Below are 22,387 nucleotides of genomic sequence, written 5' to 3'. Positions count from 1 at the left end.
ATGGTGCATTTGTTACAGTGTTCAATTTCTATTGGATTTTGAACAATTTCTTCAAAAAGTATCTGACTTAAGATATACAAATTAGATCAATTCACCAGAAATCGAGCATTTAAAAATCCTGTAGTGCCCTGGTGTAAGATAAGAGTTATAAGGAATATAAAAATAAATAATTCTTCAAAGTGTCTGCTTACAGGATCAAATTTAATTGTTGTGCAAAAGAACATTCCATGAGGTTACTAAAATGACTGGTCCAGTTGGATCTAGTTATATTCAGAGTTGCAACATTAAATCTTCAAACATTTTGATGAAAATTAATGTAATTGACAATTGATACCATTGCTGAGACATTCCAATATTCATGACAAGTCTCCTTTAAACACAAAAAAAAGTAGATCTCTTAACAAAAATTGCCAATATGTGTCAATGAAGTTTGGAGTTTCATTATCAAGTTCTAGAACGCTAATTTTGTCCTTTCTTGAAGCTAAAGGAAAGGTTTTGGATGGAAATACAAAAGATTTAATAAAAAGTCAGTCTCTTATATACAGGCATACGTTTACATATGATAACCAAACATTATAAACTTTTCCAATACTTTTCATTTTAGTGAAAATTCACCCATTTCAGACATTATCAAGCAAGAACAAAGACACATCTCTACCAACTAAAAGGTTCTTTAATGCTTAAGATATAGTTGCAAAACTTCTGTCATTCACACAGCCAGCCAGCAGTACCATGAGATTAAGACCAGGCTAATCACTCAATTCTGAATAATATTAATTTTTCATGTTTTAAAATTGTGTTCGAAACGATGGGAAAAATTCACCTCAATGTTTTAAAGAATTTTCTGAGAACAACATTTGTGGACCAAAGCCACAGGATATTTTTTTTTAAAAAGAATTTTTTGACAGTGTATAGAAGTAAACAGATGATGTGTACAAAAAGAAAGCAGCATACTATCCTGTGTAAATTCAATCCAATGAAAAGTAGCAGCAAATACCAAAATTATAACTCTTCCCTGCAGAAGCAGAATGGAGCATATTCATCTCGCTTGCACTGATGTGACAGCCATTTCACAAAAAAGGGTTCTGGACCTGGTTGCTGTTTCAAACACAAAATGATTCTTGGTAGCCAATAATTTTATGATAATTAGTCAATGGTTCCTTCCTCCCTCATAGGTAGTACCTAAGTCATGTGTTTAGCACAATCCAGAACTATAGCTTATTTTCCTGCAACATTTATCAGAATTCATTACATACATAACCAGCTCTCAATATAAAAGTAAACAAAATAATCAATAACAATCTTCATACTATTAATGATAACTGCCTCATGGAATAGTCTGTTCATATCTTTTTAAGAAAAAGAGCACATCAATTTTTTGAGCCATCAATGAATTCCAAGGAAACTTTTTAACTAGCTTACAAATAGCTATAAAACATGCAGCTATTGCTGCAGCAGCCAATTTCAAAGAATCTATCAATTTAAAACATTTTTGACAGGGCTGGCAACTCATAGAATTCATCTCAAAAAAACAGCTGGAAGTGGCAACTGAAGCAGCATTCACCATGGCATAATTTCATGGAATACATTTCAAGAACATTTTATTCCACAATTGAGGTTACCAATAGTATGTACACTTTAGGTTTTTATACAGATCCCATAAAATGTCAATAATAAATGTAATACTGGCATACAACCACTATCATGCATAAATAGAATACCTGTCCTTACTACCTAGTGCATTTTTCATTTCCAAATGCAGTTTAAAATGAGTTTTGAAAAAATTCAAGTGAATCTAGCCCAAATAAAGTAGTGATTGTTTAAATCAAGTCTCAAGATTGCAACAGTTGTCTGAAATCTCTACTTACCATTGCAGAATGTTTCCAGTTACTATTACCTAGGATTCCCTATTTGAGAATTAGTAGACTTGTACATATTAACAGTATATATTTATTGTACAGATAAGTGTTCCGATGTGCCTTCATAGGAGAGTGATAGCTTCCTCCTGCAGATCCACAACACCTTTATTCCTTCTTCCAGTGCTAAGATAGTTTGGGGGTGAGCGTCATGGCAATTTTACCACCTTCTGACACGCAGATCAGACAAGGATACTGAAAGATTTGCAACGTTTGTTCTATCCTACACAGTCCTACAAAGACAAAGTTACTTTAGACGCTGAACAATGACTGCATTAAGTAACTTGGCTTCTTGCAAAGTCTGTTCTTCATCTGTCAGTTCTTTATTTGGGAAAGTGGTCATCAATACAAAGGAGGAAGTAGCAAAGGTAGGACGATGTTGAATGATAAATTGACGAATATCACGAATTCTGTAAATAAAACAAAAACTTGTGATGAATGCACATTAAAACTTCCTGACTGAGATTCAGAAATTCAAAAGGATTGAAAGAAAACAAGTACATCTTTGACCTCTAAAATATCCATTTTTCTCGTTTTTTTTCCAGTGCAGCAGGAAACAGGAAACCGGACGAAGGCCGCGGAGAGGCCTGTGAAGGTTTTTTTGGGGTTTTTTTTCCTTTAAAAGATACTTACCTTTGAGGTATCAACCTCATTGTTCGACTGGAGCAAGCAGAGAGGGAGCGATTCGTGTGAGGAGAGCTGAGGGTAAGAGAGTTTGATTTTTTACCTTACTTTTTCTCGTTTTTTTTTCCATGCAGCAGGAAACAGGAAACCGGATGTAGGCCGCGGAGAGGCCTGGGAAGGTTTTTTTTTGCCCAATAAATTTGAACAGGGAGGAAACCCGAGACACTGCACGTGTACAGTCTCCCACCCTCTCCCCTCCTCTAACCTAAAAAAAAGACACTGAGTGAGAGCAGGCAAGCTTTTTTTCTTCTCTCTTTCGTTTCTTAGTAAGGGAAGTTAGCAGGGATGTCAGTGCAGGCAGTGCAATGTTCCTCCTGTGGGATGTTTGAGGTGAGGGACACCATTAGTGTCCCGGCTGAGTACACCTGCAGGAAGTGCACCCAATTCCAGCTCCTTGAAGACCATGTTAGGGATCTGGAGCTGGAACTGAATGAACTCAGGATCATTCGGGAGGCAGAGGCAGCTATTGATAGAAGCTACAGGGAGGTAGTTACTCCTAGAAATGATGATACGTGGGTGACGGCTAGAAGGGGTAAGAAGCAGTCAGAGCAGCGATCCCCTGTTCCTCTGTATAACAAGTATTCCGTTTTGGATACTGTTTGGGAGGGGGGGGGGGGGGAAACTTAACAGGGGTAAGCCATGGGGTCTCTGGCACAGAGTCTGTCCTTGTTGCTCAGAAGGGAAGGGGGGAGAGGAGTAGAGAATTAGGTATTGGGGACTCCATAGTTAGGGGGACAGATGGGAGATTCTGTGGGAACGAGAGAGACTCGCGGTTGGTGTGTTGCCTCCCAGGTGCCGGGGTCCGTGATGCCTCGGATCGTGTTTTCGGGATCCTTAAGGGGGAGGGGGACCAGCCCCAAGTTGTGGTTCACAAAGGCACCCAAGACATAGGTAGGAAAAGGGATGGGGATGTAAGGCAGAAATTCAGGGAGTTAGGGTGGAAGCTTAGGGCTAGAACAAACAGAGTTATTATCTCTGGTTTTTTACCCGTGCCACGTGATAATGAGGAGAGGAATAGGGAGAGAGAGCAGTTGAACACGTGGCTACAGGGATGGTGCAGGAGCGAGGGATTCAGGTACCTGGACAATTGGGACTCATTCTGGGGTAGATGGGACCTCTACAAACGGGATGGTCTACACCTGAACCAGAGGGGTACCAATATCCTGGGGGGGAAATTTGCTAATGCTCTTCGGGAGGGTTTAAACTAATTCAGCAGGGGGATGGGAACCTGAATTGTAGCTCCAGTGTACAGGAGGTTGAGAGTAGTGAGATCATGGATAAGCTTTCAAGGTCACAGGAGTGTACTGGCAGGCAGAAAGGTGGGTTGAAGTGTGTATACTTCAACGCCAGGAGCATCCGGAATAAGGTGGGTGAACTTTCAGCATGGGTTGGTACCTGGGACTTCGATGTTGTGGTCATCTCGGAGACATGGATAGAGCAGGGACAGGAATGGATGTTGCAGGTTCCGGGGTTTAGATGTTTCAGTAAGAGCAGGGAAGGTGGTAAAAGAGGGGGAGGGTGGCATTGTTAGTCAAGGACAGTATTACGGTGGCAGAAAGGACGTTTGATGAGGACTCGTCTACTGAGGTAGTATGGGCTGAGGTTAGAAACAGAAAAGGAGAGGTCACCCTGTTGGGAGTTTTCTAAAGGCCTCCGAAAAGTTCCAGAGATGTAGAGGAAAGGGTTGCAAAGATGATTCTGGATAGGAGTGAAAGTAATAGGGTAGTTGTTATGGGGGACTTTAACTTTACAAATATTGACTGGAAAAGCTATAGTTCGAGTACTTTAGAGGGGTCCGTTTTTGTCCAATGTGTGCAGGAGGGTTTCCTGACACGGTATGTAGATAGGCCAACAAGAGGCGAGGCCACATTGGATTTGGTACTGGGTAATGAACCAGACCAGGTGTTAGATTTGGAGGTAGGTGAGCACTTTGGTGATAGTGACCACAATTCAGTTACGTTTACTTTAGCGATGGAAAGGGAAAGGTATATACCGAAGGGCAAGAGTTATAGCTGGGGGAAAGGAAATTATGATGCGATTAGGCGAGATTTAGGATGCATAGGTTGGGGAAGGAAACTGCAGGGGATGGGCACAATTGAAATGTGGAGCTTGTTCAAGGAACAGCTACTGCATGTCCTTGATAAATATGTACCTGTCAGGCAGGGAGGAAGTGGTCGAGCGAGGGAGCCGTGGTTTACTAAAGAAGTTGAATCTCTTGTGAAGAGGAAGAAGGAGACTTATGTAAAGATGAGACGTGAAGGCTCAGTTAGGGCGCTTGAGAGTTACAAGTTAGCCAGGAAGGACCTAAAGAGAGAGTTAAGAAGAGCCAGGAGCGGACATGAGAAGTCTTTGGCAGGTAGGATCAAGGAAAACCCTAAAGCTTTCTATAGGTATCTCAGGAATAAAAGAATGACTAGGGTAAGATTAGGGCCAGTCAAGGACAGTAGTGTGAAGTTGTGCGTGGAGTTTGAAAAGATAGGAGAGGCACTAAATGAATACTTTTTGTCAGTATTCACGCAGGAAAAAGACAATTTTGTCGAGGAGAATACTGAGATACAGGCTTTTGGACTAGATGGGATTGAGATTCATAAGGAGGAGGTGTTAGCAATTCTGGAAGATGTGAAAATAGATAAGTCCCCTGGGCCGGATGGGATTTATCCTAGGATTCTCTGGGAGGCTAGGGAGGAGATTGCAGAGCCTTTGGCTTTGATCTTTATGTCGTCATTGTCTACAGGAATAGTGCCAGAAGACTGGAGGATAGCAAATGTTGTCCCCTTGTCCAAGAAGGGGAGTAGAGACAACCCTGGTAATTATAGACCGGTAAGCCTTACTTCTGTTGTGGGCAAAGTTTTGGAAAGGATTATGAGAGATAGGATTTATAATCATCTAGAAAGGAATAATTTGATTAGGGATAGTCAACACGGTTTTGTGAAGGGTAGGTCGTGCCTCACAAACCTTATTGAGTTCTTTGAGAAGGTGACCAAAGAGGTGGATGAGGGTAAAGCAGTTGATGTGGTGTATATGGATTTCAGTAAAGCGTTTGATAAGGTTCCCCACGGTAAGCTATTGCAGAAAATACGGACGCATGGGATTGAGGGTGATTTAGCGGTTTAGATCAGGAATTGGCTAGCTGTAAGAATGATGTGGAGATGCTGGCGTTGGACTGAAGTCCAACACTAGCTGTAAGAAGACAGAGGGTGGTGGTTGATGGGAAATGTTCATCCTGGAGTTCAGTTACTAGTGGTGTACCGCAAGGATCTATTTTGGGGCCGCTGCTGTTTGTCATTTTTATAAATGACCTGGATGAGGGCGTAGAGGGATGGTTTAGTAAATTTGCGGATGACACTAAAGTTGGTGGAGTTGCGGACAATGCGGAAGGTTGTTGCAGGTTACAGAGGGACATAGATAAGCTGCAGAGCTGGGCTGAGAGGTGGCAAATGGAGTTCAATGCGGAAAAGTGTGAGGTGATTCACTTTGGAAGGAGTAACAGGATTACAGAGTACTGGGCTAATGGTAAGATACTTGGTAGTGTGGATGAGCAGAGAGATCTCGGTGTCCATGTGCATAGATCCCTGAAAGTTGGCACCCAGGTTGTTAAGAAGGCGTACGGTAGAGGGATTGAGTTTCGGAGCCAGGAGGTCATGTTGCAGTTGTACAAAACTCTGGTGCGGCCGCACTTGGAGTATTGCGTACAGTTCTGGTCGCCGCATTATAGGAAGGATGTGGGAGCATTGGAAAGGGTGCAGAGGAGATTTACCAGGATGTTGCCTGGTATGGTGGGAAGGTCTTATGAGGAAAGGCTGAGGGACTGGAGGTTGTTTTCGTTAGAGAGAAGGTTAAGAGGTGACTTAATAGAGGCATACAAGATGATCAGAGGATTAGATAGGGTGGATAGTAAGAGCCTTTTTCCTCGGATGGTGATCGCTAGCACGAGGGGACATAGCTTTAAATTGAGGGGTGAGAGATATAGGACAGATGTTAGAGGTAGGTTCTTTACTCAGAGAGTAGTAAGGGCGTGGAATGCCCTGCCTGCAGCAGTAGTGGACTCGCCAACATTAAGGGCATTTAAATGGTCATTGGATAAACATATGGATGATATTGGAATAGTGTAGGTTAGATGGGCTTTAGATTGGTTTACTGGTCGGCGCAACATCGAGGGCCAAAGGGCCTGTACTGCGCTGTAATGTTCTATGTCTCTTCACCTCCAAGACATTGATCTGAATTGTCAGAAAGTTCCCCCTGCCATCTCTTAGGGTCCTAAATAAAATATGCATTGGCAATCCTAATGGACTTCAAAATGAATGGGTTCATAGCATAAAACTGTATCCTTTATATTGTGGAGATGCCGGTGTTGGACTGGGGTGAACACAGTATGGTATTTGGTATGCTTATGGTATTTGCTACCAAATAAACCTGTTGGACTTTAACCTGGTGTTGTGAGACTTCTTACTCCTTTATATTGTACAGGAGCAGGTAGGTCACATGCATGATATTGCATGTTAAACTATTATCTACACTAAGACTTCTCGCATTGCGTTCTCAAATCCATCATCTTCCAGGGTAAGGATGTATTGGTTTCTTTTCCTTCTCACTCGCCTTGTTACTCTGTCTCTGATAACTCATTTACCGTTTTAGCTCTGCAGTTTGATCAGTATGCGGGGTATTTCCTATCAGTGGACTCATGTGGTTGTCCACAGCTTTTGCACCTCTTTCTCTCTGTTGCACATTTGTGTGTTGCTGTTTCACTGCATCACTCATGCTGCCCTTCTTTTGACTTAACTGAAGACTAGCTGCTTGGGTAGTCAGCATCTTCATCTATCTACTTGTGACTTTATGTACTCTCACAGGATCTAAGGGCTGCAATATTGTGAGCTTATCCTTTCCAATCAAATCTTTAATATATTTGGGTGTGCAGAACACCAAATGAACTGATCTATCAGCCTTTCATCTGTTTCCTTGGATTTCCCTTTTCTGGAAACATTTTTTTTGCCTCAAGAAACTGACTCTGAATGAGATGTGCTGCATTTTTCAAAACCTTTGTCTGGGTTTCTACTGTCGTCCTCTCATCTTCCAGCTATTAAATAAATGAAACCCTTTTATTCCCAAAAAAGGACGTAGTTGACCTTTTCTCTTCACTGGTGCCTTTTAAAAAGCTATTTGAATGTCATGCTGCATTTTTGTCTCAAATGCTTCCATGGGGCGGCACGGTAGCACAGTGGTTAGCACTGCTGCTTCACAGCTCCAGGGTCCCGGGTTCGATTCCCGGCTCGGGCCACTGTCTGTGTGGAGTTTGCACATTCTCCTCGTGTCTGCGTGGGTTTCCTCCGGGTGCTCCGGTTTCCTCCCACAGTCCAAAGATGTGCGGGTTAGGTTGATTGGCCAGGTTAAAAATTGCCCCTTGGAGTCCTGAGATGCGTAGGTTAGAGGGATTAGCGGGTAAATATGTGGGGGTAGGGCCTGGGTGGGATTGTGGTCGGTGCAGACTCAATGGGCCGAATGGCCTCCTTCTGCACTGTAGTGTTTCTATCTATTTCTATCACTTAATCAGCTTCCCAATTCCTTATGGCTGCAGCTGAACATCATTGCTGTGGCAGCAGTCATTTACATTTTGCACAATTTGTTTAGGCAAAAGACTGTAAAATATCAAGCAGTGGTTCTCTTCCCGGCAATCATTTGGATTTGTTTTTTGAATCAAATTCAACATTAAATAAATTTAAAATGTTCCAAGTTTTACTCACAGACAGTTGCCGCCACCATGTTTGCAGGGTGTGGGTTCTAACTAACACATTCCTGGTTCATGGAGACAGATGCTTATATAAATCAGCAGCTGCCTCTACTCATGTGATTTTGATGAGACATGTGTCTGAAATCTGCAGTATGCAGATTAGACCAGATCTGAACATGTGGATTCATTTGGACAGCAAGGGTACCTAATACCTTTAGGTATGGTCCCAGGGCACACGTGGGATAAGTGCCTATGGAAGAGGCAAGGCATGAGATTGTTAAAAGTAGACTTAATTGTGTGTAAAGTGTGCAGAAATGCAATGGAACTGCCAAAGAACTATCAAAGCTGTCAAAGATCTGTTAAAACTCATTGCAACTGTCAAAGCTGTCAAAGGATTTAACACTTTTAGGCTTTTTTTTAAAGAAAAGTGTGGCATTAAATAAAAACAGTGCTCGATATTTGACTCGTCTTTTGCCTGAGGGCTATCATTATGCGATTTATGCTGCACAACTGATATTACAATCTAATATTTGCATAGTGGAGCGCCTTTCAAGTGAGCAGTTTTATGTTTCATATAGTTATCAAAAATATTTGTTTGCATAAGAGATTAATTGAAGGAATGCATTATGAGTTTTTAATTAAATAGCAATGTCATCAATAGACATTTTATGTCATCATGGCTCTTGAGGTGTGCCTACAGTGGAGATAAGGCGAGTTAGCATGGTAAAGACAAAGGGTGGTGGCTGGGGTATGGGTTGGCATAATGGCTGTAAAGGGTCATGGAAATGAGTGGAGGGAATAGGCTAAGGGACCACTGGGGATGGATAAATGAGCATGAGGTGGCATTGGGGATATGAGGGTGTAGTTAAGAGCACCATAGGGTGGTGTTTGGGATATGAGAGGGCATGGGGGTGGGTATAGGGACATAGGATAGCTTTGTGAATGTGAGGGACCATGGGGATGGGTGGGCTGGCATGAGGTGGCATGGATCAAGCATGGAGAGTGTGAGAGAGTGAGGGCTGAAAGGATGTTTTATGATTTGTTAAATTTAAAAATAGCAAAGGGCCAGTGCACAAGAGGTTGGTTGGAACACCCTCTTTGTATTTGTTCTGAGGGTGGCGGGCCCCAACTCATGTGTGCTTCCCTACAACGAAAGTCCCAACCTTCTGGCCCTCTTTTCCCAGGTCTGAATCACAGACCCAGGAAATGTTCCAACTCTGTGCTCCCAGCCTGCAAGTGAAAATCCAGGCTTAACTATCACAGCTATTAGTATGCTTCTGGATACATATAAACTCACGAAAACGGGGCACTGTGGTAACATCATAACGTGAGAAGCATATCAAATCTTACCTATGAGTTTGATTGAATTTCTGTACCAAACGACTGCCATCTGCTAGACGAATCTGAACATTGGTTGTTGGCTCAGAATCATTTACATTCACAAAATTAACAAAATATTTGAACTCTTCTTCTGGAGAAGATGGTGTGCTAACTATGGTTGGAGTCGGGCTATACAAAGAGATAAAAGCAAAACAAAAATCATCATTGTCAACAGTACAGACATTTTATCATTTTGCTACAACTTGGGAAAAAACATGGTAAAAACTGTATCTTTATCATCCATTTAAAATGCTTCAAATACTGATCTTATTCTTTAAGTATCATCAATGACCAAATTGAGATCAATCTTACTTCATCCACCATCTTAAACATTCACTCTCTACATAATCAATGCACCATATCTGCAGTATTCTACCAATGAAATGCACCGAAGAAACTCACCAAGACTTCTTTGAAAGCACCTCTGTGGGCTTCTCTGTATGGTTTGCCCCAGTTAAAATGCTTCATTTTACTGTATTTCTGCCGAACGTAACTAATTGTGCTATGCTTTGAAGCTAACTTAAGCTAATTTGGCCACATTTTTAAAATTCAGCTTGGAATTCTGGGCTCAGCTTAGAAATTTGGCTACATCTGAAAATGCACTGTTAAGCAGAAATGATTCTTGTCATAAACAAGCTTCATGGTCACAGATGCAAGATGTTTTTCAAAAGTTACAGACATCGTTTGTACTGGTAATTTCATAACATAAGTTATAATGCTCTGTAAAACTATATGTTTTCTGTTCAGTTGTTGCTTGAATGCTGTACAAGCTTTTGAGGCAAGATCTCTCTCTCTTACCCGATCTCTTTCGTATTCTGTAAAATGCTAATTATAAAGGATGCTTAATAAAGAAGTTTCTACTTCAAACCAGTCGTGCTCAAGTTTATTCTGAAGAAGAAAATAGACCCTACAACCTCTAGTCTACTATGACACCAAGAATGGTAACAAAGGGATGGCCATTGCATAAAATTCAGAAAAGGCAAGATTAAAGGTATATCAAGCCATCAAAAAACACTTAGAATTTATTGCCCAGCAAGCCATTATGTGATTTTAAAGGGCCTTCTTTACCCAAAATTATCTTGTAATCTTAAAGAAATTTCAGATTTGACCCTTTATTTACAAATGTCAACTGTACATTCCTTTCAAGGATAAGAAGCTTAAGTAGTTTCGTTGTCAGAAGAGTAGCTGTTGGTATGCAAACATCTGTTTAAGGTTTGAGGACATTTACAAGTGCCAAATCTACTATATGGACGAACAACCCAACAAATACTCATCCCCACCTCCCCAGTTTTTGTCCATCTCCAGAAAATGCCTTGAACTTCAATTTGTGTTTCAAATATTCTTCACTTCTGTGATCCTCCATATCCAAACTGACTTGATTTCCATGAACCAATTTTTGTAGTTCAACAGGAATCTCCCTAGATGGAACAATGCACACAAAAACACAATATAATTGGAATATCATTTAAACAATGGACTTGTGTGTAAAGATAAGAATGCATAATTGAAGAGGAAGAAAGAGGACAATGAGGTGTATAGGAGAGAAACAAGAATGAAGGGGCAAGACAGTGGAGGTCGTGAGAATAAATTTAAAACAGCCACAAGAATCAGCATGCACAAGAGAGACAAATGGCATGCAATAATAGAAAGAGGTAGACTTGGCAAAGTGTATACACAAGATACAAACAGAACATACAAATAAGAGTTAACACATGCAAGGCAGAGGCTATCAAATTTCACAGGTCACATTTCTATTCTGGGTAAAGTTCTGTCCCATGTTTGAGCCTGTTGCAAAGTAACACATCATCGAAAACACATCAGTAAATTTATTTACAAAAAAGTTGAGATCACCTTATATAAAAAAAGTATTAATGGCATCTTACCCTCTGCTAACGGATTCCAAAAACTCAGCATTTGTAGGGTCTGTGTAGGTTCGGAGTTCTCCATCATCCAAGCTAAAGCCATTTTTCCACAGTTTCAGCAAAATCTGCACCTATCAAAAATCATGGATATATTTCCCACAAGTTAATTGGAAAATAACGCTGGACTCACCAAATGCTCAATTGATAAAACAGTCTGTTCATCAAGATCTCTTTTTTACTTAAAATAAAAACAGAAGTAAATAATTTGGATTAACTTTGATATCTTTTTTGGCGAAGGTCAAGCATCAGATCAGACCCAAGATCAGGTGTAAAGCCTTTTCTTGTCAGCTTGGATCTCGTATGTCTCTCTTGTGGGGGACAATGAATTGGATACAATTTGAATTTGAATTGGTTTTTGGAACAAGCAGGGAGATGGATTTGGGTTAGCCAAATTCACTGTGTGCATTGGCTTTGTAACTTTAAGAATGGAGTAACATTTAAAAAAGATAAAACCAACCAGAAACTACATATAAATTCAAAAGCTAAATTAAATCTTACTGTACCAAACCATTTTACTACTTATTCCTTTGCAAATTGAATGCTTAGCTGTAAACTTTTAAATGGATCACACACTTAAGTAATTGAGAGTTAATTCACCTAATACATTCCATTATACTGTAGTAAAAGGGTATGGGGTAGACAACATTTTTTTAAAAAATCACAAATTAGATTGTGAAACATGTCAGGAGCACCTAAACATATTCATTCCTGTAATTCCCCGTACAGCAATGTCTTGTCATCCGTTACATCAGGTCACTTTTGCAATCTGCCCATTTGAGATTGGACAAGGTTGACCACCATTTCAGCAATACCAGTACATGACACCAAAGAGAACAGCAAACCTTTTCTAAAATAATAAATGTTGCATATTCTTGAACAATAGATCATCGAATCCCTACAGTGTAGAAGGAGGCCATTCAGCCCACTGAGCCTGTGCCAACAACAATCCCATCCAGGCCCTATCCTCACAATCCCATGTATTTATCCTGGTAGTCCCCTGACATTAAGGGATAATTCAACATGGGCAATCCACCTAACCCGCACGTCTTTTGAGTGTGGGAGGAAACCGGAACAGCCAGAGGAACCAACAGACACGGGGAGAATGTGCAAACTCCACACAGACAGTGACCCGAGGCCAGAATTGGCACTGTAAAGCATCAGTGTTAACCACGCTCAAATATTAAGAAAAGACAAAACACATTGGCCCAGATTTTGCTGTGGTCATTTGCTGTAGACATTTCCACTCCATCTGACGAAGGAGCAGCGCTCCGAAAGCTTATGGTATTTGCTACCAAATAAACCTGTTGGACTTTAACCTGGTGTTGTGAGACTTCTTACCAGATTTTGCTGTCAGTGACAAAGGAACAGCATTTGCCATTCACTTCGCTAAAAGTCTGATTACTAAAAGTCTCTGCTCAAAAGCTCACAAAAGCTTTTGAGCAGAGACTTTTGGTAATCAGACTTTGCAGTCAGTCTTCAGTTTCCCCTAAAAGTTGGAGGGGTTGTTTAGGTGCCTGGAGGTGGGCACCTGATGGCAGGTCAGGGTGCCAGCTCTGGTGGGTCTCAATGCCTGCCTGGGTGCAAGAGCTGGCAAAGGCTGCCTTTTGGAGGAATCTACATCCCCTTCTCCGACATTCACAATGCCAAATCTATTTTTTAATTTCAATGCAAAAGAACTTGGAGAGAGTGCCACATGTTGAAACTTCCTCTTTGTTACTTGCCTTCCATTACAGTCTGCTGCACCAAACTGATTTGCCCTTCCAGATTCAAGAGCTTGCCCAGTGCCCAGAATCTGTCTCCATGCCAATTAAGGAGGGTCCATGAAAATGCTAATGAGTGACTGTTCTCGATCATCCCTGGGCTGGTTTCAAGCCCTGAAATCAGTCCTAACTTATGGTTCCTGGTTTTGGAAGGAAATTCCGGCCCCAGTTGCCTGTTCCAGAACACTACCGTCTGCAGGGGATCTGTGGCACTTTTCCACAGCAAGGGACAGAGGGACTCTTCAAACAGAGTGAAGAATCCAGAGAGACACAAGGCTGGGTTGAATGCAGCCCATTGCGGCTGAAGACATGGTGGCTGGGCGCACTTAACTGTGGGAGAGGTATCACTTCAGTCGAAGGTAAAACTTCCCCTGATTATGTGGGAGGGACAAGAGGCTGACATGGGATTCCTGGTCACCGGCAGCCAGATGTCAATTCAGCTCATCATTTAGCCAATTGGCATCCATTATCCGGAGCTCATTGCAATTTAGTGGTGTCTTGGAGAGAAAGGCTTACCCCATATGCTTGGAAGGCCACCAGCAAATCCTACCACGCATGCCACTGACCTGCTAGGGAGGGTTCCCTTGAAGTCAGGCACTCTGCACGATCAAGGAACGACAGCAGCTCTCGGCACTTCTGTCACCACAATGCTAAAGGGGCTCGACACCGACAAAGCAGCCTGCATGACCAGCACCTCACCCACCATCTTGAACATTCACTCCCTCTACCACCGTTGTAAGAAAGGTCATGTTTAGTAATTAGTTCATAGTTTAGTTCATAGAATCATTGAATAACTACAGTGCAAAAGGAGGCCATTCAGCCCATCGGGTCCGCATCAACTCTCCAACAGAGCATCCCACTCAGGCCCACCCTCTGCCCCATTCCCTTAACCCCACGCATTTACCCCACTAATCCTCCAATCTGCACATTTTGAGACACTAAGGGGCAATTCATCACAGCCAATCCACCTAACCTGCATATTTTTGGACTGTGGGAGGAAACCCACGCAGCCACATGGAGAACTTGCAAACACCATGCAGACAGTCACCCAAGGTCGGAATTGAACCCAGGGTCCCTGGCATTGTGAGGCAGCAGCGCTAACCACTGCTTTGACAAAGGGTTGTCTGGGCTTGAAACATCAGCTCTTTTCTCTCCTTACAGATGCTGCCAGACCTGTTGAGATTTTCCAGCATTTTCTCTTTTGGTTTCAGATTCCAGCATCCACAGTAATTTGCTTTTATCCAGTGCTAACCACTGTGCCAGGTTATTTACTGTGTAGGCTATTTGTCATGAGTAGGAATTGAAGTATAGTCATCAATTAACCCAATGTGATATTCTGCCTAATTATAATCAATGTAAAACATTAGTATCACACCTTGTGAGTCTTTGGATGTAGCTGCATCTTTATTTGACAAGTGAAATATGCCACATGGCCCTGATCCTGTTCAAAGTACACATTTATGTTTTAATTACAGAAAAAGTGCTGTGAAGTCAGTCATGGTTGAGTGGATCAGAATAAGGAACCGTTATACTTTTTAGCCATTAACACTTATCAGTTACACTTGAATTAGAAGGCCCTATCATCTGAAGAAAACTGCTGTGATTTTCAAACCTTCAGCCTTATGTCTTAAGTTAGCTTAGCCTTTTAACAAGTGTCTTAAAAGAGAAGTGATCATTTTCCTTCGAAGTATATAACATATCTATGTATTACTTTGGTCCTGTAACCTTGAGAATTAGATTCTGTAATGAGCTTTTGTAACTATGTAGTTCTCTTGTCTTTTACCTACTATGAACATGCATTGTTTGAGTGTATCATGGTGTATCTTGTATATATATCTGTTACCTAAGTTAACACACACTGGTTGTCTCCATGCCCTGATTTTTATATACACCTTGCATTAACTTTATGGTGAAGTAATTTTGTAATGTTGGTGCTAGATTAAAGTTGTGTACCAAAGGCAAAAGCAGTCATCATGAAGTCACGAGGTACTAAACGGTTCCTTCAACTAAAATCTGTCAACAGGCACTTGAACACTTAGATGTACCAATTAAACATTTGGGATGATGTGGCCAAAGTATTCATTATTAGGTAATGACAACACATATCCTCTTATCGCAAATAAGCAGACATACAAATTAATTTGCAGAGCCTCATTATCTTAGTGGAAAACGATAAACTTACTAAAACAACAGGGAAAAGCTGTAATGAAATGAACACTCCCACAAGTGACTATCATATAGAATGAGTCAGGAATCAACAGGAAGTGACTTCAGTAAGGTGACCATCACCTTTAAGAGACCAATCAGATGCTAATCATGCACAACCTAACCAGAGATGGTTATGTGTTGCTTGGTGCAATCAGAGCTCAGGGATGCCATTGAACATGCACAGAGCTAGTGGCTAGTAAGAGTTAATAAGCAGCTTCTTATCGCAGCCAGGCAAGGAAGAAATACGACTAAAGTTAAAGTTTATTTATTAGTCACAAGTCAGGCTTACATTAACACTGCAATGAAGTTACTGTGAAATTCCCCTAGTTGCCAAACTTCGGTGCCTGTTCGGGTCAATGCACCTAACCAGCATGTCTTTCAGACTGTGGGAGGAAACCGGAGAACCCAGAGGAAACCCATGTAGACACGGGGAGAACGTGCAAACTCCACATAGACAGTGACCCAAGCTGGGAATCGAACCCGGATCCCTGGCGCTGTGAGGCAGCAGCGCTAACCACTGAATAACATCTCCAGAGACAGCGCATCAATCGGCTGTGAGGCACTGTTTCAAAGTGAACTGACTACTTCCGCTGCCTTTGCTAAGTATTACATTTTTGTACTTATTGTAATTAACTTAATCTATTCCATGAAATTTGTGACAATTTACTCATATTCCGTGTGGTCTGTAGCTGGTCTAAACTAAGGGTCCAGAACTGAAATGAAAAAAATAAGCTCCCCCATCTTAGTCTAACAATTATAATCGATTTAAGCCTTATAATTCAGTTAAAGAGTACCCCAGATCTTATGCTGTCGCAACATTGCTGCAGTAGGTACCATCTGCAAGATGCACTTCTGCACTCCCAACCTACAGTCTCCATCAAGTAGAAGAACAAGGACAGCAGGAGGTTCAAGATGGAAGCTTACCACCACCTTCTCAATAGGCAATTAGAGACGGGACGGGCAATAAATGTCTGCCTTGCCAGTGATGCCCACATCCTATAAATTAATTTTAAAAATCTACTCTTCCCTCACTTTTTCAGTTGAGAAGTGAGGAAAACACCATTTTGAGAAATAAAATTCAATCTTTGTGTTCTGGAAAATCTGTCTATAACCTTTGTTCCATTTTACAATAAGAGTTAACTTTTATGGAGTAGCACTATTACCTTTTAAATAAGATATTGTTCACATGGTAGATGTAAAGCTAGGTGGTATAGGTTATCCAGTCAGATTCAGATTATGTAAATATAACAAATGTAAAATTATTCAGTGAATGCTGACACAAAATCCTGGGGGTTCACTTGTGTCTCCATAAATAGACTACCTGCATAAATAGACGGTTACCTGCAGATCCGACCAAAGAACACACCCGTCAACTCAACACTCTGATCAAGACCTTTGATCCGGATCTTCAGAACACCCTCCGTGCTCTCATCCCACGTACTCCCCGCGTTGGAGATCTCTACTGCCTCCCAAAGATACACAAGGCAAACACACCCGGCCGTCCCATCGTATCGGGCAATGGGACCCTGTGCGAGAACCTCTCCGGCTATGTCGAGGGCATCCTGAAACCCATTGTACAAAGAACCCCCAGCTTTTGTCGCGACACGACGGACTTCCTACAGAAACTCGGCACACATGGAGCAGTTGAACCAGGAGCGCTCCTCGTCACAATGGATGTCTCGGCACTCTACACCAGCATCCCCCATGACAATGGCATTGCTGCAACGGCCTCAGTGCTCAGCGCCAACAACTGCCAGTTTCCAGATGCAATTTTACATCTCATCCGCTTCATCCTGGACCACAATATCTTCACCTTCAACAACCAGTTCTTCATCCAGACACACGGAACAGCCATGGGGACCAAATTCGCACCTCAATATGCCAACATCTTCATGCACAGGTTCGAACAAGACTTCTTCACCGCACGGGACCTTCAACCGATGCTATACACTAGATACATCGATGACATTTTCTTCCTTTGGACTCATGGTGAACAATCACTGAAACAACTCATAGAAATCATAGAATCATAGAAACCCTACAGTGCAGAAGGTGGCCATTCAGCCCATCGAGTCTGCACCGACCACAATCCCACCCAGGCCCTACCCCCACATATTTACCCGCTAATCCCTCTAACCTACACATCCCAGGACTCTAAGGGGCAATTTTTTTTTTTTAACCTGGCCAATCAACCTAACCCACACATCTTTGGACTGTGGGAGGAAACCGGAGCACCCGGAGGAAACCCACGCAGACACGAGGAGAATGTGCAAACTCCACACAGACAGTGACCCGAGCCGGGAACTCTATGATGACATCAACAAGTTCCATCCCACCATCAGACTCACCATAGACTACTCTCCGGAATCGGTTGCATTCTTGGACACACGCATCTCCATTAAGGACGGTCACCTCAGCACCTCACTGTACCGCAAGCCCACGGATAACCTCACGATGCTCCACTTCTCCAGCTTCCACCCTAAACACGTTAAAGAAGCCATCCCCTACGGACAAGCCCTCCGTATACACAGGATCTGCTCGGATGAGGAGGATCGCAACAGACACCTCCAGACGCTGAAAGATGCCCTCATAAGAACAGGATATGGCGCTCGACTCATTGATCAACAGTTCCAACGCGCCACAGCGAAAAACCGCACCGACCTCCTCAGAAGACAAACACGGGACACAGTGGACAGAGTACCCTTCGTTGTCCAGTACTTCCCCGGAGCGGAGAAGCTACGGCATCTCCTCCGGAGCCTTCAACATGTCATTGATGAAGACGAACATCTCGCCAAGGCCATCCCCACACCCCCACTTCTTGCCTTCAAACAACCACGCAACCTCAAACAGACCATTGTCCGCAGCAAACTACCCAGCCTTCAGGAGAACAGTGACCATGACACCACACAGCCCTGCCACAGCAACCTCTGCAAGACGTGCCGGATCATCGACACAGATGCCATCATCTCACGTGAGAACACCATCCACCAGGTACACGGTACATACTCTTGCAACTCGGCCAACGTTGTCTACCTGATACGCTGCAAGAAAGGATGTCCCGAGGCATGGTACATTGGGGAAACTATGCAGACGCTGCGACAACGGATGAATGAACACCGCTCGACAATCACCAGGCAAGACTGTTCTCTTCCTGTTGGGGAGCACTTCAGCGGTCACGGGCATTCGGCCTCTGATATTCGGGTAAGCGTTCTCCAAGGCGGCCTTCGCGACACACGACGGCGCAGAGTCGCTGAGCAGAAACTGATAGCCAAGTTCCGCACACACGAGGACGGCCTCAACGGGATATTGGGTTCATGGCGCACTATTTGTAACACCCACAGAGTTTCACTGGCTGTCTTGTCTGGAGACAATACACATCTTTTTAGCCTGTCTTGATGCTCTCTCCACTCACATTGTTTTGTTTCTTAAAGACTTGATTAGTTGTAAGTATTCGCATTCCAACCATTATTCATGTAAATTGAGTTTGTGTCTTTATATGCTCTGTTTGTGAACAGAATTCCCACTCACCTGAAGAAGGGGCTTGCAGCTCCGAACGCTTGTGTGGCTTTTGCTACCAAATAAACCTGTTGGACTTTAACCTGGTGTTGTTAAACTTCTTACTCCATAAATAGACACAGATTGAAGCTGTAGCTGGTGTGTTAGGAGGTGCATGCCTGTAACATAAATGCTTATAAAAAGCGTGTATAGATTGGCTCTAGTTCTATCCTTCACCAATGTGCTTTCTGGAATATTAACACTCAAAACTTACATCCAGGTTAGAATCTTGGTTTTTATCTTGTGAAACATATTCAGATTGTTCTTGCGATGATGCTCCCAGTCGGTATCCACCACCAGTGAACGGCTATAAAATAAATCAGAAACCTTACAACAAATGCTATCACATTTTTGAGAGTTGTTCTACTTTCATAAAAACTTTATCTAGAAAGAAAGTGCATCATCACCTTATTTCACACTACAACAGGGTGGGAAATTTTGGTTAGTGGTGAAGCAAAGACAATTGCTATTGATCTCAAAGAAAATTGTCCACAAAGATCTAATAATCTACGTGGCATGGATTTCACCTTGCCCAGCAGTTTAAACCTGATACCAAGTCAAGGGATCTCCAGGCCCCAAGCACCAGTGAGGTCAGTAAGCAGGATAAGTAGCCAATCACATTGAAGTATTCTCACAGACTTAAAAGCACTTTATCCCCCCTACTTTTAATTTAAATTTTCAGATAACAAGTAAATGATTAAGTTTGAATAAGATAATCTAAATCTAAAGCAAACATTAAAAACGTGTAGAATTTTATCATAATGGAGAAATTTGACATGCCACAATATAAAATTAGATTTTCAGGCTAATGGATGTATTTAACAGTAATTATAAACTTAAAATACGATTTACAGCCCAGTCACATCTCATTCAAGAAGTAATATCTTTTTCCAAGAGTTTTCACAGCAAGGTTAACTGCGTAAAAGTGGAAATTTTCACTAAATTCACTAATTGCTTTGGGATTGCTCTAGCGGATGCAGGGAAGAGAGGCCTGAGCACAACTTAGAGAGAAGCCTAGAAGTGGTGACAGCAACTTCTGGATTTCTGCATCATTCTGTGTGGACCCCCAAAGCTGTTAGCAGTTTGCGTAGTAATGACAATGATCGCCATCATTACCATCACGAAGTCCAACAATTATTTATAGAACCAGACAGGGCAGATATCTCAATCCAAAGTCTCAGACAAGGAGTTACAATGTCATCATACACAGACTTAAAAAAAAACATTTTATCAGATCGGTTGAAAGCTGGATTTGTAAGAAGACCATACCAAATTCCGTGTGTTCTAGTTAACTAAGATTGTTGTCCTCGTCCTACTTTTTCTCCACTGGCTCCGCAAGCCAGTATATGTTTCAACATCTTCCATGGCCTCACCTTTGTGCAATGTTCTCCATCCTTGCATTCCTATTCTGCCAATTGACTCTCCTGTGGATCTGCACTCCCTCCAAATTCACCATTGGTGACAGAACCTCAGACATCGCATCTCTGCACTTCTAAAGTCGTTTAAACTTTTCCAACATGCTTCCCTGCTTTAAATGCCTCTTAAGGACATCTCTTTTTCATTTCCCCGAAGCATACTAACTCACCTTTAACATCTCAAAGCACTTCAACATGAGAGCAAATCACACATTTCACTTGTTTAAAAAAAAATCAGGTGGGTCTGAGAACTAACCGGTCAGGTGCTAAAGTTAAAGAATTACTTCTGAATGAAATTTTGCAAGAACCCTTTAGGCTGCCTCACCTTCTTCCACCACCACTCCCTCCCCTCTCATGTTAGATACTATGCTGAATACATTATTTCTTCATTAGTGTTTAGATATTTTCCATAGAAGGTAAGAAAGATAAACAATCTTTATTACGTACTACACATTTGTTAATTCAGTTTTACATATACTTCCAAGAAAATGACAATGGACACTTCATACCCCTAGTTTGGACAAATATCGTCCAAATTTTCTCCCAAATCTTTATTGGGAGAAATTCTCGCATAGTACATCAACACCCTGAGAGTATCTTTTTTTTGTATTTTATTTCCTTGGCTTGTTGCATCAGACCATTTGATGTTTCTTTCTTGATCTGCATTTTAATTGACTTATTGTATGAAAATTACCTCGCCACAGGTTTAAAATCAAAATTTGAAGACTTGGCTATGTGCCAGTATCTTTATCCACCAAGAAAGGTGCCCACAATTATGGCAGGTAATGACGGGTCTAATATCTTTACCTTGTGTTAAAAACTTAATTTTCCTACTTTAAAAAAAATGCAGCACTGTGACTTTCCATAAGAGCAAGAACACTATTTTGAGACACTGAAATCACAATGCTTCTATCAGCATTTCCCCATTCTCTTACCATGGCACTGTTTGACTCTCCGGCACCTCCTGTCCAGTGATCAACGGGGACTGCTCCATGTTCCTTAGCTCCCTTAAATAGATCATCCACAATTTCATTTAGATTCTTGTTCTTTGGAGGTCCAACTATCTGCTGGCCACTGTGTTCAGAACCACCTGCATAAAAGCTTAAAAAATTAATGTACAGTGAGTGAAACCAGTGCTTTACTATATAAACAAAACTAAAGTACATTATTAACAAGTATTTCTATTATCACATTTGCTCTTGCTCGTCAAGTAGAGAGGAAATGCACAACTCTAGTATTCCCTCATGAAACAATTCAGAGAAAAATAGACGTTTCACAGCTTTTAAGTCCAAATCAATTACTAAAAACGTGATGTATTCTACAAAGTAAAAGAAATCTACTTAAGTAGCTCCAACAATGCTTCAGAAAGTGAATCCATTGCCTTGAGCTATGCAAGTAATAAAGAGGAAGATAGATTTTTTTTTAAACGAGCAATTATGCCCTGAGGGTTCCATAAAGTGTTTTACACCTTTTACTTCTGAAATGTCGATGTTGTTATAATATATGCTAAAGCAACATACTTTATGCACCCAGAAAGGTCCCATAAACAGCAAATGAATAAATGACTGGTTAATCTGATTTAGGTAGTGTTGGTCGAGGGAGGTATGGTGGGCCAGGATGCTGAGAGAAGTGCCTCCCCTCTTCAGCACTGTCACGAGCTATTTTATATTAATGTGTAGATACATTTTCTTTGCATACAAATAAGGCTCTGTACGGATGGTGTAAGCCCACAGCCAATTTTGTTTTGTGACCCATTATCTGCTGTGGGTTCTCTAACTTTGGCTGAAGGGAATGGATGGCTGCTCATATATAGTTGCTCTGG

General features: G+C 41.8%; 1 protein-coding gene across 4 annotated transcripts in view; it reads right to left on the bottom strand.

The window, feature by feature from the left end:
• Positions 1–424: 424 nt before the first annotated feature.
• The window catches only part of LOC144495769 (NSFL1 cofactor p47-like), a 38,161-nt gene continuing 16,198 nt past the window's right edge, over positions 425–22,387 (bottom strand). For all 4 annotated transcript variants that reach the window (XM_078216204.1, XM_078216203.1, XM_078216205.1 and 1 more), the window contains 6 exons: positions 21,501–21,666; positions 19,365–19,457; positions 11,589–11,698; positions 10,986–11,123; positions 9,676–9,834; positions 425–2,326 (listed from right to left, as the gene is read on the bottom strand). In XM_078216204.1, coding sequence (XP_078072330.1) covers positions 2,164–2,326; positions 9,676–9,834; positions 10,986–11,123; positions 11,589–11,698; positions 19,365–19,457; positions 21,501–21,666 — 829 coding nt within the window. In that variant the 3' untranslated portion in view covers positions 425–2,163. The remainder of the gene's footprint in view (positions 2,327–9,675; positions 9,835–10,985; positions 11,124–11,588; positions 11,699–19,364; positions 19,458–21,500; positions 21,667–22,387) is intronic.

The sequence above is a fragment of the Mustelus asterias genome, chromosome 7, assembly GCF_964213995.1.
Source record: "Mustelus asterias chromosome 7, sMusAst1.hap1.1, whole genome shotgun sequence".
Taxonomy (NCBI): domain Eukaryota; kingdom Metazoa; phylum Chordata; class Chondrichthyes; order Carcharhiniformes; family Triakidae; genus Mustelus; species Mustelus asterias.
This window is presented reverse-complemented; position numbering and strand designations above follow the sequence as displayed.